The 15,766-nt window shown below is 42.9% G+C and overlaps 1 protein-coding gene across 4 annotated transcripts in view; it reads left to right on the top strand.

The window, feature by feature from the left end:
- Window positions 1-246: 246 nt before the first annotated feature.
- Window positions 247-15,766, top strand: part of pbx1a (pre-B-cell leukemia homeobox 1a) — a 47,112-nt gene continuing 31,592 nt past the window's right edge. For 2 of the 4 annotated variants that reach the window (XM_031854539.1, XM_031854538.1), the window contains exons 1-2: window positions 247-960; window positions 1,702-1,775. In XM_031854539.1, the coding sequence (XP_031710399.1) occupies window positions 773-960; window positions 1,702-1,775 (262 nt within the window). In that variant the 5' untranslated portion in view covers window positions 247-772. The remainder of the gene's footprint in view (window positions 961-1,701; window positions 1,776-15,766) is intronic. The other 2 variants (XM_031854536.1, XM_031854535.1) reach the window with 1 other exon arrangement.

The raw sequence follows: 15,766 nt of genomic DNA, 5'->3' as shown, positions 1-15,766 counted from the left end.
CTTCCACAAGCACCGCCATGCTGTCCTGTTGGGTCAGAGCTTCACTGCCACTCACAATTATTTATTAGGCTACATATTCACTCTCTATCCATCACCGTATAGCCACCCGGTCCGGTCACATCTCTTTATGTTTATTACAGTGTCCCACCTTCCCGAGGAGGATGATTGACGTTTTCGGAGAGGACCGAGGTGGGACTTGCGCGCTCCTTCTTCTCCAATCGTGGCTCGAGGGGCGGAGGCTTTCCATCCATACTCTGATTATGAGTCAGTTACCAGACATAAGCGGAACAATAACAGTTGGTGGTTACTTTGTATCCGAAACCTTCAAAGGCAAGTTGAGTCCTTAGCGCGTCAAGCTCGCGAGGAGGCTACATCGGAGGTTTCACATAAGAGGAGCTCGACGCGCTCCACTTTTAATCAGATTAGGAGCCTTTAATGTTCAATCCTGCTTTTTTTTTTTTTCTCTCCTTCCCTACAGTAGCGGTGCAGGAGTGGCTAAAGCAGCGATTCAGATCAGATTTCACCTAAACCAGCTGGGAGAGACACCGAGAGAGAGAGAGAGAGAGAGAGAGAGAGAGAGAGAGAGAGAGAGAGAGAGGGTTTGTCAGTCTCCCTCCTCCCAAATCCAGAAAAGCGTACCAAGGAAAAAGGAGGAGTGTCGGCGCTGACAGAGACGCAGAGGAATTTCCGAGGATATTTTTCTTCTTTTCCCCCCCAACCTCTTGATATAAAAATTTAAAAGTTGGAGGCGAGGCAGCAGGAACCGTGGTCAATGATGGACGAGCAGCCTCGGTTGATGCACTCACACGGGGTAGGCATGGCCGGACACCCCGGCCTGGCGCAGCATATGCAGGATGGCACTTCGGGGACGGACGGAGAGGGAAGAAAGCAGGACATCGGAGACATATTACAACAAATAATGACCATCACAGACCAAAGCTTAGACGAAGCACAGGCAAGGTGAGGCTATACCACAAAAACCCCCACAAAAAACACTTGTAGTATTAATACGAGAGCGGTAATATTAGCCAATGTTGTTGGGGATGGAGGGGGAAGATTACATTGTGGTGTGCGCTTCTAAATGAAAGCAATTACGCCCAACGAAGTGCCTGCGAGGAGAGCGAATAAAAAAAGACCATAAAAAAAAACTTGTTCGGATTCGTATTTAATTATTTGAAACAACTTTTGGGTTAATATTTGTTTTAATCAAAACTATTAATTATCGCACGGTTATTGTAGATGAGGATGATTTGTTCAGAGATGTTTGAACTGAAGCAGTTTCTCGGACACTTTTAAAGGAGTTCACCTGGTTAATCCTGTGCTGTGATAACATGTTGCAGATCCTTTCCTCTACTTTTGATCAGTAATTATCAAAATTATAATGCTAAATGCATTTGAGGCATGTTACAGGTGCAATGTTACTGAGTGTTGTTGCATTTTGTATTATTATTGTTTTTAAGTCTAATTGTGTATTTATGTGACACAAATAATTAAATTCACAGACTATGGATTCATATTTTTATTCACTTTGGTCTTTATAATAAATTTGCCTGCTTGAGAAACAGCAGGAGAATCTGAGATATAATCTTCACGGTGATATTTTGGTGATTTTAGAATGCCCTGCTCTTTTTGTGGCTTTGTTACTATTTCCACTTGTTTGAATATTGATCTGGAAAGGGATGTCCTGTCCTCTTTTCTTAGGAAGCATGCACTGAACTGCCACAGAATGAAACCTGCTCTCTTCAACGTCTTGTGTGAAATAAAAGAGAAAACAGGTAAGTCTTTCTTTTCTTTATTGTTTCTTTTGTTTGTTGGATTTGTGCTTGCACTCACAGATGCTATTGAGAATATTGTCAGTTTTGTGGACTAATAGTGTATCCCCAGTGTCGTAGCGTCACCTCTTTACTTTATTTTGCAGAAAAAAAAAATAGAAATAGAGATTATGATCATCCTGACATTCCTCTCTTTCTCGCCACTGTAAATGTATTGGGCATAAAAAATAAAAATTCTTCTGATTTGTGATACGTTTTCCCTGTCAAACGTCACACGCCATGCACTGGCCCCAGATGAGGGGCTGTCATTGGACCGGAGTGTTTTCATGCCGACATTTGGTCCTTTCTGGGGCCGGGCTCTCTCACCCCGCCACATCTGTTTTCCTTGGCCTGAGTTTGATGGTGTTTGCTAAGTGAGCTGTTTTTAAATGCAGAGGCAGGTCAGAGGGATTTTTTTCTGTTTATGTTTGCAACAAGAGTCAAAGTCATGAAAAGGAATGTGTGAATTATTACTCACTTAAGAGCAGATTAAAAGAAGAGCGGCTCACGTGACGATAGCCTGTGTGGATATTCTCTGAGGGATGTGGGCCGAGCGAGGTTTGAGAGGCGGCTTTTCAAGGGAGGAAATAAAACAAAACATCCAGTACAACCTTATCGGTGAGCACAACGTTGAAGCTGTCTTTGAGGTTATTGAGATAGCCTTGTCGCTTCGTCTGGTCGGTTGCACTCAACAGCCATGACAGTTAAAAATAAACACAGGGTCGGTATGGAGGCAGTGCCATTTTCCTTAATTTTACATGAAGTCTTATTGGCAGACATTTCATTCTTATGAGTCAGAGTTTGGCACAGGTTTTTTCAAAACAACCCCCCCCCACCCAAAAAAAACTAGAAGGAACCAGCAGACACTTTGGGATTTTCATCAGATTTAAAGGTTAAAGTGCTCTCTGTGAGGAGAAAGCTACAGTAGGTTGGGGCCCTGTTTCTAAATTGCAAGGCTTGGAGAAGGGAGAGAGTAATGCCTGAGCTCTTTGTAAACTGTCTGGCGTCTCCCTGGGTTCAACCAGAGTTCGTTTCCAAAAAGAAGAACAAAGTGACTTGGACCTTTTCCTGGCTTTTCCCCCTGCCTCTCCTCTCTTCCCACCGTTCTTGGCAACCCAGGATTTCACAGAGCCTGTGACAAGAGAGAGAGAGAGAGAGAGAGAGAGAGAGAGAGAGAGAGAGGCTCCCCCTCAGCCTGCAAATTAGGACCAAGTTTGGATGTGAACATATTTCAACATAGTTTATATTCTCTCTTTTTTTTCTTTTGAATCAGCTTTTTGTTTGTTTCCTTTGAAAGTCCCAAGTGTATTTGAAAAACATGCTCCGAACCACAAATCAGCAAGCCCTAAATAACTACGTTGCTTTGATGAAGACAGAAAAGCATTTAAAAGTTAAGAATAACCCAAACAATTTATGAGAGAATCGAGCCTCAATGGCTGCCTCGCTGTGTCCTCCCCGTCTGCGTTTGAAGAGCTGAGCTGCGGCTCATCTTCGCCCATAGGAGGTTTGTGCAGATGAAACTGAAAAATCCTTTCACTGCAGTGACAGAGAAAATGACTCAAACCTTCACCATGGCATTTACAGCCAAATGTGCTGAGTGCAGTGTATGCGAGCAGGGTACAGCGTGTAATTTGTCAGGTCTTTTTCATATTCTTTACAAAGAGTCAGCTTCTCCACGCTTTTTTTTCTTTTTTTACATTGTTGCAAGAGTGTCTGTGAGAACAAGTGCGAGCAGGAGAGTGCAGCGGTTCGGGTTTTTAGAGGCCGGCCCTTCCCCTCGACCTTTTACTGAAGAGTGGAGACATTTCTTTTGGATCATATATCATTTGTCGCATGTAGTTATTCGCGTGCGCTACGTGTACCTCTTTCGTGGTGCAGCGGTGGCGTGCTAGTGTTGACAGCAGCAATATGGGGACATTGCAGCAATGAGGTGTCCATTGGCGAGCAGCTGACAAACAAGGCGGGGAGTGCATGCCAATAGTAGACAGAGCAGGCCTTAACTGATGACCCCACCCCGCCCGCTCCCTGTATATTTGTGCCGGGGTCGGGCCCGTGTCACGGCAGGAGAGTATTTAGCAAGCTTAAACAAGCTCAGGTTCGCATGCTGGCTTGTGAAAAAAACCAACGGCGGAGGTTTTGTGTTACCACTTACAGACGTTCCTTTTGGCCCGCCAGTGTTGTATTTCATGTTTGCCCTGACTACCGGGGCCCCTCGACACAAAAAAAAAAATATTATCATTGTTTCTACAGTTCCTGAGAAGCACTTACAATTTGTTTTCCTGTGCTTAGCTTCACATCCTGTGAAGAGAGTTGGAGAGTGTCTTTGTTTGTGTGGAACCATTACGGCGAGGGAAGCTGGCACGTATGGTTGACTAAGTAAAAGAAGCCAGACACCAAGTCAGTGTTTCTGGGTGTCAGGTTTCAGGCCTACCCTCTCTCTCTCTCCCTCTCTCTCCCTCTCTCTCCCTCTCTCTCCCTCTCTCTGTCTCTCTATCTGCGGGCCTGGGACTGTTTCGTCAGGCCACTTCGTGTCAGCAGCCTCACATTACCCCTATGCAGGCCCTGGTCAGATGGTGAGCTCCTGCATGACTAATGTGATCAGACGGATAATGCATTACACCGGTTGAACTTATCGGAGCCGTAGACCTGCTGAATCAGTAGCTCTCGCTAACTGCAGCCCCCCCCCCTCCTAAAGCTCTCCCTGCTAATTAGACATGTACACACATTTGAGTTATTCACAGTATGTGTTGGTCTAGTCACTTTCAAGTTTCCATCATCAGCACAAAGCAAAAGTTTTTCTTTTTGATAACTATCCTTAAAGTGCAGTGTTGTTAGATGGGTTTCAACAAACAATTACTTTCATTATTGATTAGTCTGCTGATTACTTTCTTGATTAAAATGAGTAATCTTTTTGTCCATAATCTTGGAGGCTAAAGTGACATCTTCAATTTTCTTGTTTTGTCCGACCCGCATCCCAAAACCCAAATATATTCAATTTACAATAATACAAAACAGAAAAAATCAACAAATCCTCACATCGGAGTGGCTGGAAACAACAAAAGTTTGGCATTTTGCTTAAAAAATGGCAAAAATTATTAATCAATTAAGTTGCAGATTAAAATTCTTTGGTTTAGGCTTGAATATCTGAAAAGGTGCGTGGTGGTAAAATGTCAAATGACTATTTATGGTGTTTCCTATAACATTAACGTTAAGCGTTGATGGAGGTACGAGTTGAGCTCCCATGAAGCAGTGGATAGACTGGTCACTATGGCTCCCAGTGCTGCTGTTTTTCAGTATTTAATTGACATGGCTGTCCATGATGAGTTCAGGGGTTAGTGTTGCCGCTCTTTGTTACTCTCCTCTCATCTCCAGTGACAGATGGAGGCATTAGTTTCCAATGTGGCGCTGTCCTGAAACTAATGGCTATGTCCTTGGTTTCCCCGCGCTAGCTGGGAGACTGTATATCTGTCCCCGGCTTGGAAGTGCCGAAGCAGCAGTTTATCCCCCCCCCCCCCCCCCCCCCCCATGTTTCAGTTTCCACGGAAATAAGGCTGAACAGGACTCTGTCTGTTCTCTCTTAAATGGCTCGAAATAAATAACTTCAAAACAAGTGGCAAAGTTTTCCTGAGAAGATGTTGCCGGGCTTTGATTTGCGAGTTTATAGGAAGCTATTCATCCACTTACCAGAGACGTTCCTCTCAGTGAATAATAATAAACACGATATATATTTTGTAAGTAGTCTGAGCCGGGATGTGCTGATTGTGAGTTTATCCTTGCTTTTTAAAGTGAGTTATGTCAAACAAAAATAGACTGAATTCCATTTTACCGACTGACATTTCCTCTATATTTATATTTATATCCACTACATTATCAGTGCACTTCACCAGCTACAGTGTATTTTTTTTTTTTTTGCTGTTTCTTGTCCTCTGATATAAACTCACTCGCAATTAGGACAGCTAATATATTATGCAAATGTTGACTGGCTTAATTGAGACATGTTAATCATGTTTTAAGAGGCTAATTACAGCCCTGTATATCTGAGGTGGGAGTTGTAATTAGCCATGATAACGGATTTGGCTGTAGAATGGTCATATTCTGCATGTCAACGTATGGCAAAGGAGCGTGTGTGTGCGTAGGTGTGTGTGTGTGTGTGTGTGTGTGTGTGTGTGTGTGTGTGTGTGTGTGTGTGTGTGTGTGTGAGAGCATAGCTAGGTCGCCAGGTGTGTTTGTTGTTGCCCTTTTTTATTTTAAGTTGAAGCAGCTCTTTTCCGTTTGAATTCCTGTGTGGTGTCTGTCTACATGCATGCACGTTAGTGTGTGTCCATGTCCTTTTTAAATGTATCAGATAACAATTCTTCCCTCCACGTACATTTCTTCACATTCATGGAAACAGCATGGACAGGGAAACAGGTTTATCAGTTCACCTATTCAGCAGAATATGAATGCATTGCATCTCTAACTATAGTTTGTTTCCTGCACTTCTCAATGTGGTTATCAGATGCAGCAGTATACCGGCCATTCTACAAACAGAGCTTTTATACAAGGCTGTGTTCTTAGTTTTCTGACAGAGATCATATTCAGATCCATTACACTAAGAATGCCCACTTATCGAATATAAAATTGCTTTAGAGAGGAAATTTGCTCTATGGCGGAGTGGAGTTTCTTTTTTATCAGATGTTTGTCTCTGGAGCAGCTTTTAGTGTCTACAAAACAGCTCTGGTGACATTATTGCAGTTGCAATTGCCTCAGCCATTGTTTTTCTTATTGGTGCTGTTTGGATATGATTGGATTTTCCACAGTCTGGTGGAATTGCCTCATGCAGTAGGACCGGTGGACGCGTATATCCTCATATTGTTGGCGTTCAAACACCTGCAGATCTTATTACTGATATGTTCATGGGGCTCCAACTGTGTACTTCAAAACCTCTGAATTACACAGTTTAGTTTTTCATATTCCATAGTTTTAAAAGTATTTGGTTACATGCACACCATGTCACATCCCCCCCCCCCCCCCCTTCTGTTTGACTGAAGAGTCATTATCGTTTCTTATATATAAAAATGTAACCCATACCTTCAGATGTTCTTGGGTGCTTTGATCGTGGTGGTTGCCCTGTCAGTTGATAACCTTTAATTTGAGGGGTGGGGATCTCATTTCTCTGGCACCCTGCCACTACGGTGTAAGTGGCGTGTTGGCAGCATGCTGGGTTGTATAAAAGGCCCCCCCCCCCCCCCTTCCTTCCCTGACTTCGATGAACAGTCAAATGTGAAATGGCAAGCGCTCTTCCCTGGCTGACTTAGTAAAAATGACATAAATTAATACATGCTGCTTAAACAGGACCAAGATTAATGGTTGCCTTTCGAAGCGGCTTAGATCCACTGTCAGTCGCTGCACGCTGCCCAGATGGAATCAACACCAATCAATGAGGCTACCCGACTCTCCCTGGATATCTGCTTAGGATGTTGAGTGGGGCGCACACACACACACACACGCACACACACACACACACACACTAACACACTAACACATGCACATTTCTATACATCCCGTACACTACGCATTCCCACCCAGACACATACTATATATCATGCAAAAACAAACATACGCTTGAATTGCACCCCCGTTGACGCAGTGTTTCTCTTCGGCATTTCTTCATACGAACTCGTCGGCATATCCCGTAATACTTCCCATACAGTGGGGTGTTCAATCAGGTGCCACAAAGTCAGATGGGGAAGAGCAGTGAGGCTGATGGCTCAGTCGTGATTGGATGTTTCAATTACTGATAGTAATGCCATGGTGTAGTGAGTCATGCAGTGCAGATAGCACCATTTATTTTAATCAGGACAGGGGAGAGATGGGTGTGGATGTGTCTCCCTCGTTTCAGAGTAGTTTCACATTTAGATGCAGGGGAGTGCTCTCTCTCTCTCTCTCTCTCTCTCTCTCTCTCTCTCTCTCTTTCTCTTTCTTTATTTCACACACAAACACACGCGCACACACACTCAGGTGGATTGAGAGTGGAGGAGAGGTTGCCGTGGGTAACGCATAGCGACAAGGTACTCTCTCGGTGAGCTATTCTAATTTATGTTAATAAACCTTGCTGTTGCCGTGAGAGACAAAGGGGCCACAGATGAGCCTTGGTAATCTCGGCACCTTGAGTGGAAGGAAAGGCGCAGACAAAGAACAATGCAGACACACACACACACACACACACACACACACAGACTCGAAGAGAAAAAGAGAGAAGAGATATTGAAACTGTAGAGAAAGACACAAATACTGTGGCGGAGAGCGATGATAAATTTAGCCACATAAAGAGTTGTTTTTGTGGCTGCAAAATCAAACAGCCTCATGCTGGCAATCTTCAGTGTGGCGTGTGGTATCTACTATTTCTGTGCGTGTGTCAGAATGTGTGTTGGAGGGGCAGAAATAGGCGGGCGGGCGGTCTCCTGGGATTGTTGCTGATAATTCCGTGGGGCCCATAGAGACACGGGGTGCTGCAGTTTTGGATCACTTCCCTGGGCAGATGGGACACCACAGGTAGCATTTAGCACAGTGAGAGCCAGAGCACGAGTGTTAGCAGAGGTCAGCGCTCGGCCTAGCTGCCCGGCACCAGAAAGACCGTTTTCAGAGACGCAGACGAGGGCCCTTAAATCTGACGTAGTGTTGGCTCTTTCAGGTAAGAAAGGGAACCCTCAGCCTTCACGAAACAAAGAAAAGAAGCACAAAACTCACCATGTGGATCAAAACACTTCTTGTTTGCTTTGTCTGCAGCGATGCACTATTTAAAAAAAAATCAATTAGTGAGTCAAAACTGCCATTAGGGTGAGAAATCATTTTGCTTGTTTTCCTTGAATCAGTTCACGTCATTACAACTTGCATCATGAAAAATCTCATTAAACTGAAATTGCTTCAGAAACGGTGCTGATTTTCTCAACCAGCAGCTGCTTTGACTTTGTTATTGTGGAGAATCTACTTTATGTATATATTAAAGGCCTCATTACTAGACTAATATTTTTCAGTGTGGTAACAAACCAAACCTTGACGTTTATGGTCTTAATTCAGATGTCGAACAAGGTAAAATATGTTTCCTGTTTTTCCCAGTTGCAGCGATCAGGATTGATAATACAGCCTTGCTGGTTCCCTGTACTGTAGGTATCCGTATCTCAATGCAAAGACCGAAAGCTGTGGGTTTCCTTTGTGCCTTCTGTCTGCCAGCTTGCCTTTGGCGGTGTTAGTTCTGGACAGTTAACTCCAACTGAAATTATGTTAATTGCTGTCATTTTCTTTTTTCTACTTGAGCATAATCAGCAAATTATATACTTCTGTTCATTTATTACCAAGCCACTTTTAACAGAGTTTTTACCCTTCAAAGATCAAAAGTCAGGAGGTAGTTTGCTCTCATGATGTGTGCGTGTGTGTGTGTGTGTGTGTGTGTGTGTGTGTGTACGTGTAGGTTTATGTGTGCCGATGTGTGTTATAAACTATTAGTCATTTTGTGTAATAGTTTCATTATACCAGCAACATTGTATCATAAAAGGTCTGGATGCATTTAGTGTCAGTTACAACAAAAACGTGAAATGAGAAAGTACGACTATTGTAGTTTGCGTATTAATATCACGAGTATTAATTTCTAATTGCTTACACTGCACTTAGCTTGAATGCTGAATATTAACACCTGAAAAACATTCATGCTAAAGCCTTGCAGACGACCTCTGTGAAGTTTATAATACTAAGGTTTTGGTGCCATTGTGTCAGAGAGGTGTCCGTTTCAGCTCTCTTACTTTCAAGGCCATTTTTTGGTGTTTGGTGTCATCCAGAATGGGATCATGCTGTTCGAGTGTTCAATGTTTTAGGTATTTACAAAATAAATTGAAACATCTTATATAAAGATTAATTAATATGCAGGAATCCTCCCCAAAGCATGGTCCAATTTTTCACATTGTTTATGTCTTTCCTTTTTGTCTCTGATTTTACGCTGTTTTGGTGAATCCAGTGTTTGTGTACACCAGCCACTTTATATCTGTATGTGTGTGTGTGTGTGTGTGTGTGTGTGTGTGTGTGTGTGTGTGTGTGTGTGTGTGTGTGTGTGTTAATAGATAGTAGCTCGCAGAGTAAAAAAGCAAGTGAGAGGTGTGACATGGAAATATCACACACACATAAACATAAGCATTGTGTGGTTGCCACACCCTGAAGTCTGTTGAAGCACAATTTATCAATATTGTTTTTGCACAGGACTCACCATGGGAAGACAAGAACTGTCATTTTACATGACAAGGAATTTAAAACAGCTATTTCTCCTCAGAAAAAATAGGGGAAATTAAAATATTATACATATATTTAAAAAAAAATATTATATAGATTTATGTATTTATTATTATTATTATTACAATAATAATAATGATAACTTTGTTTATATATATTTAGTTTTTGTATACATCGGGGGCTATCCTGTTACAGTTTTTCTTTGGACTCTATATTTATTAAGACACCCTGCTATCGGTATTTGTAGTACAAAGGGGAGATGCTGTATGGTTTTGAGCTTTTACATAAAAGGCAGCTTTCACTGGAGCAGTGTCTGTGTCAGTACCTCGTTCAAGTTCACTTTGAGCCTTGCAGTTGACGGAGGCTTTTAGTGCTTCTTATCCATGCTTTTCACCATTCCTTCACAAGATCTGAACCGACGACCCCGTGACTCCACACATGCCTCTCACGCCTCCGGCGCGAGCAGCTCTTCCTTCTTCTTCTATTATATTTTATTTGGCTTGCTGGCACCACCTTGTATCCTGTTTTTTATTGGACATGTCCTTCAGCACCGTGTTTAGCTCTCTCCTCCCCTAAACACATAAAATTCCTTTATGTTCCTATTACTTGAGTTTATGAAGAGCGTCTTAAGCCCCCTCCCTGCCGATAAGATCATATTGATAGATTGATATTGGGAGAGCTGTAGTGTGATAAAGGCGAGGGGGTTAAGAGCTTCTTGGATAGTTTAACCTTGATAAAACAGTTGTTTCAGTGAGGCTGATTTTGCCCCATCCGTCTTCATCCGTCAGGGCCCCGCTGAAGTATGCAAATGAAGGCAGCAGAGGGAAGCGCCGTGTGCGGTTAAATGGGGCGTTGCGAATGTGCGGTGTACCGTGCCAACGGGGTGATACTACTTACTGTCCAAATTTAGTGTGTCTCTTCTGAAACCCCCCCCCCCATTTTCCCCCTTTTATATATATATATATATATATATATATATATATATATACAGCCCTGAGAGGAACTGTGGCCCCTCGTAAAATGATTACAGCTGTGGCAGCAGCAAAGCAGTTTATGCCCGTACATGTGTTGCATTATTATAGATTTTAAATCTTTTTTTGAGCCGGAGTGTGTTATCCCTTTATCTGTGTCCTTGTGCGTGCAGTATCTGTATTTACATGTTGCGGCGGGTTTTTATTGCGGCCATATATTTTAGAATTTAGGCTGTTTATTGAGCTAATTAGCGAGTCTTGAGGTGTAAGGGTAATAATCTTTATGATAATAACTGTTTATGCCTTAACACTGCTCTCCATTCACAGTTTACGTTGCTCGGGCAGCTTCATTTGCCTGATTAGTTTTGTACCTACTCAGCAGCATTAAGGGGTGTTTTTTTTTTTTTGCGCGCGCTTGATTCTCCCATTTATCTCATGTGTCGGCATATTGATCGATTCCCCTGCTCACTCATTATTTTGTTGTGTTCTTCACAACTCATTTTCAGAAAGAGAGCCAGCACCGAGGCCAGAAACAGATACCGCGTCTCCTCTCTGCTGTCTCACTAGCCACCACACACATAAAGCTGTCAATCAGGAGCTTTCCTGCCTGCCCTTTGTTATGGAACGCCAGCTCTGTGGGTGGGTCCTCCGGGTGATAGATGGCTCAGAGAGCCTATCGGACTGCAGGAAGCATCCATCTCTGTCTGAAGCCTGTTAAACAAGCTTGGGAAAGCAGCCATGTAGCCCTAACCACCACTGGCCTCTTCTAAAAAAAGCCATTAACATTAATGAAGGATAACTTTAAAAGTTATTCAGTAATAGGCTTGAATTGGATTTATGAGTCAGATAGTTTGCCAGAGAGTACGTCATGAAAAATGTCACTGGTAGATAAATGGAAATGAGCATTTGAAAGGTCTCGGGACACTGTTTCACCGAGGATTTCATTTTGGCTTAGAAACTTTATATATATATTTTTTTATCTTGCACGTCAATGATTTTGCCTCCAGGTCTAAAGTCAATCAGCATCTTCAGAGTTGCTGTGAAGCAAAGTGTTTGATGTTTTAAGTGACTGCAAAGATAAAGCTGCTCATGTTACACACAGTGCTGCTGTTCCCCGAGAAGAAAAAAAATAAGTTCTTAATACTTTTTTTAAAGGCCTTTCATCCCAGGTGGCACTGGCCATTTCAATATCTTGCAACTACCACTTTACCTGTCTGCAGGGTCCCTATAGATGGCTGATGTGAAACTGCCATTAGCCAGCCAATTCCTCAGCCACAGATTACTGTGCCAGTACGTGGTAATCACAATTTTGAAAAAGTTCTGATTGCACTCCATCCAACCTACAAAGTGTGGCATAAATGGGTTTTTCGAAGGTCTGCAGTCGGTAGTTGGTATGTCATCATAGTGCATTAGGACTGTCAGAGGCAAAATAGCAGTTTTTGAAACCTCTTTCAATTCGTGTGAATGTTAAAAGGATGCAGAAATACACTCGGACCAAACCAAGCAAACAAGGCCTCTGTGTTTTCTTTCAATGCACCTCACCACTTTTCACTTGCCTCCCTTGAAAATATAGTTCTTTTAAATATTTCCAATTTCATGCATCTCCCCTCCGTCTCTTGGTTTCTACCTCGGCCTCTCCTCCTCTCGCTCCTGCTAACCTCTGATGTCATTAGCGTTGGAGGGAGGTTGAAGGGAGAGAGGGGTTTGCTATTCTTAATGAATTCCGCTGTGTCTTTGCACTCCCCCACCTAGTTAACCCTACCCCCCCTCCAATGCTCAAGGTGTCAAATTAGAGCAGCTGGAAAAGGGGCGAACAAGGAGATGGACAAGGTATGGCTCACCCCACTCCATTTCCTTACTCTTCTTCAAACCACCTAATACAACAAGATATCCATGAATAGTCTCCACGAACAACTCTGCAGAAATGGTTGGATGCATTCCACAGATTCACTTTAATAATTAGGAAGCTGGTGCTGCAGTTAATAAAAAGGTTACTCATACAGTGATGCACACTGAAAATACAGCTAAAGGAGGAATTCACCATCGGGTAGTTTCACTCTGTTACATACAGTATCATTAATATGCAGTTGTTGAAGTAGTGCTGAGATCCTTTACATAAGCAAAAGTACCAATGCTGCAATGTAAAAGTACTCAATTACAAGTAAAAGTATTGCATTCAAATTTTTAAGTAAAACATGTTTTTTTTTCAGCACAATGCATGTAATGAATGGAAAGTATAATAAACTCATTATGCAGAATGGCCCCTGTTACAGTTAAATTGCAATATATAATTTATTGGATTATTATTACTGATGAATTAATATGTTAGAAGCATGTTCATGTTGCAGCTGGTTGAGTTGCAGCTCATTTTATTTATTCTATATGTGGTGGGGAGTTTATTATACTGCATTTGTTGACAGCCTGTTTTGGCTTGTAACCCTTGAAATAACGCACGAGTCTCTCTGAAACGCTTTGGCACATGTTGCACATGTGCAGTTCCACTAAAGAGGGATTTTCCCTCTAAACAACTCACTTTGTTTGATTTCAATAAGTGTTAAAGGTAGAACTATCCAATATCTCGTTAAAGAAATGAGTAAAGGAGCGGGAAAAAATGATATCAATTTATGTAGCTTTCAAATCCCATTTATCACCAGAAGAGTTATCTTTTGACCCACTGGAGGCGTCCCCACCCCGGGGTTGGGAACCACTGATCTGGATATAAATATTAATTATTATAACATTTAAATACTTGTGTGATGTAGAAGTACCTCAGAACAGTACTTTCCACCACTATCAGTCCTTTTGCAATTTTGTTTAATAGCCGGTGCTCACTAGACTTTATTTTCAATTCGGGTGGCGATCTCAAAGTTTACAAAGATGATAATTACTATTTAAATTTGATAAGATAGTGTACAAAAAAATAAAAGGAGAATGTGGATATTAAGAGCGTAACCTTAGCTTACCTTGTCTGCATTTGTTTGAGTTCATGGCTTCCTTTTGTCCACATGAACTCCTTTAGACAGTCTCCAGAAGGGAGGGCATGAACTCACCGCATGTAATGTAGGTGGTATTGCAGAGTGATAGTGCTAGTGACAGTGATAACATATCAGACTCCTTCGCAGCTCTGCATGGAAACACCTCTGCATGAGGTCACATCGTCTTTTGGTTGGTGATCCTCAGGAATGAGAAAAACACACCAGTCGGCCAAATAGGCGCGAAGACGCGAGCTACATCGCCGGTAGCAGTTTTTTAACGATGCTAAAGTGTTTCAGGGTGGATTTCTGTGAGCCTAGCAGAGTTGTTGTTGTCTACTTCACCCCGGCGCTAACGGTTGATAGTCCTGACTCAACAGAGAGCCGACATCCCCCCGTGGCTGTGCTTACTCACTCCTGAGCCCAGCGTTTAGTTTTCCTTGGCAGACCCGGGCCACAGCTCATTAGACTAAGAGAATGTGCCTCCCTTAATTAATGATATGTAAATATCCTTGAATTGGCCACATTTGCATATTAAGAGAGATTTGTGGAATCTGTGGAGTAATATATTTTAATTAGGGATTAATTAAAAATAATGGGAATTTCATTTCGCCTGGCAGGTTGTGTTTGGTGTAAGCGTGTGTCGGGGCCCAATCTTTGAGCGCCGAGGCAGCTACCAACATGTGAAGGAAGCTCTGCTCTTCCACCCCGCTATCTGTGCTGCATACAAACATGTGCGTGTGTGCCCTCGAACACACACAGACACACACACTCACTCTGGCATCACATTCCTTGAGATGCCAGAGCCTTCCCAGGGGGTCTCCACAAAGCGCTGTAGCTTTGAAAAGCGGGTGAGGAGGGTGGGGGTGAGGAGGGGGGGGATCCAGCTTGAACACCCACGATGTGTTTTTAGGGTTTGTCCCTGTTTGGCTCAATTTCATCTCTTCTCATCTTTCTTTTTCTTTTCTTTTTTCTGTGTAGTTGGGGAATGGCTCTCAGACATGGAACACTAGTTATGTTGGCAATTATGTTAATGGCTGCCATTAGGCCATGATTGTGTATGAGCGAATGGGGAGAGAGGGCACGCATTCAGAGACCCAAGTCCATGTCTGCTTTGATCCACATCTCGGTTACACTTTGCCAAAACAATTTCCAACATATTCTCTCGTTTTTCGCTCGATAGATCTTCAGTACAGCAAACAGTTTGACCGTCATGTCAGGGGTTGTTTCATTTCAGGCTATTTGTACTGGGTAATGATGTACTCAGTGTGTTTTTCTCTTGACAGCTGTGAAAATAAATCTGAATAGAGACAAAGAAACCATCTGTCATCAGCATCGCTAATAGCACTGATAGCGCGGCCACTATCACGGCATCTCCTAGGTGGAAATCATCCCCATTACCAAGCGTCACGACTGCTTCCTGCTTCCTGATGCTCCTCGCAGCAGCATCACGCGCAAACACACTCTCATCTGCTTCCTTTTGAAGACGATTTTTGATGCATTCGGTCATTTTCAGTCATTTCCGTGGAGCAGAAGGATGCGGTAAATGTCTGTTTTTCTCCGGGCCGGGCTCAAGGCAGAGAGCTCCTTTGGCATTTGTGATGTGTCGTCAGCGCGCTGATGTTATTGATCCAGGACCTTCCGAATTCATTAGGAGATCCAGCACAACTGTGCTGCATCTTTATTTATGTTGCTGCCCCCTCCCTGGCCTGCCCCTCTCTCTCTCTCTCTCTCTCTCTCTCTCTCTCTCTCT

The sequence above is a fragment of the Anarrhichthys ocellatus genome, unplaced genomic scaffold, assembly GCF_004355925.1.
Source record: "Anarrhichthys ocellatus isolate YVR2014 unplaced genomic scaffold, GSC_Weel_1.0 scaffold15, whole genome shotgun sequence".
Lineage (NCBI taxonomy): Eukaryota > Metazoa > Chordata > Actinopteri > Perciformes > Anarhichadidae > Anarrhichthys > Anarrhichthys ocellatus.
The sequence above is the reverse complement of the archived record's forward strand: the minus strand, read 5'-3'. Positions and strand labels throughout refer to the sequence as shown.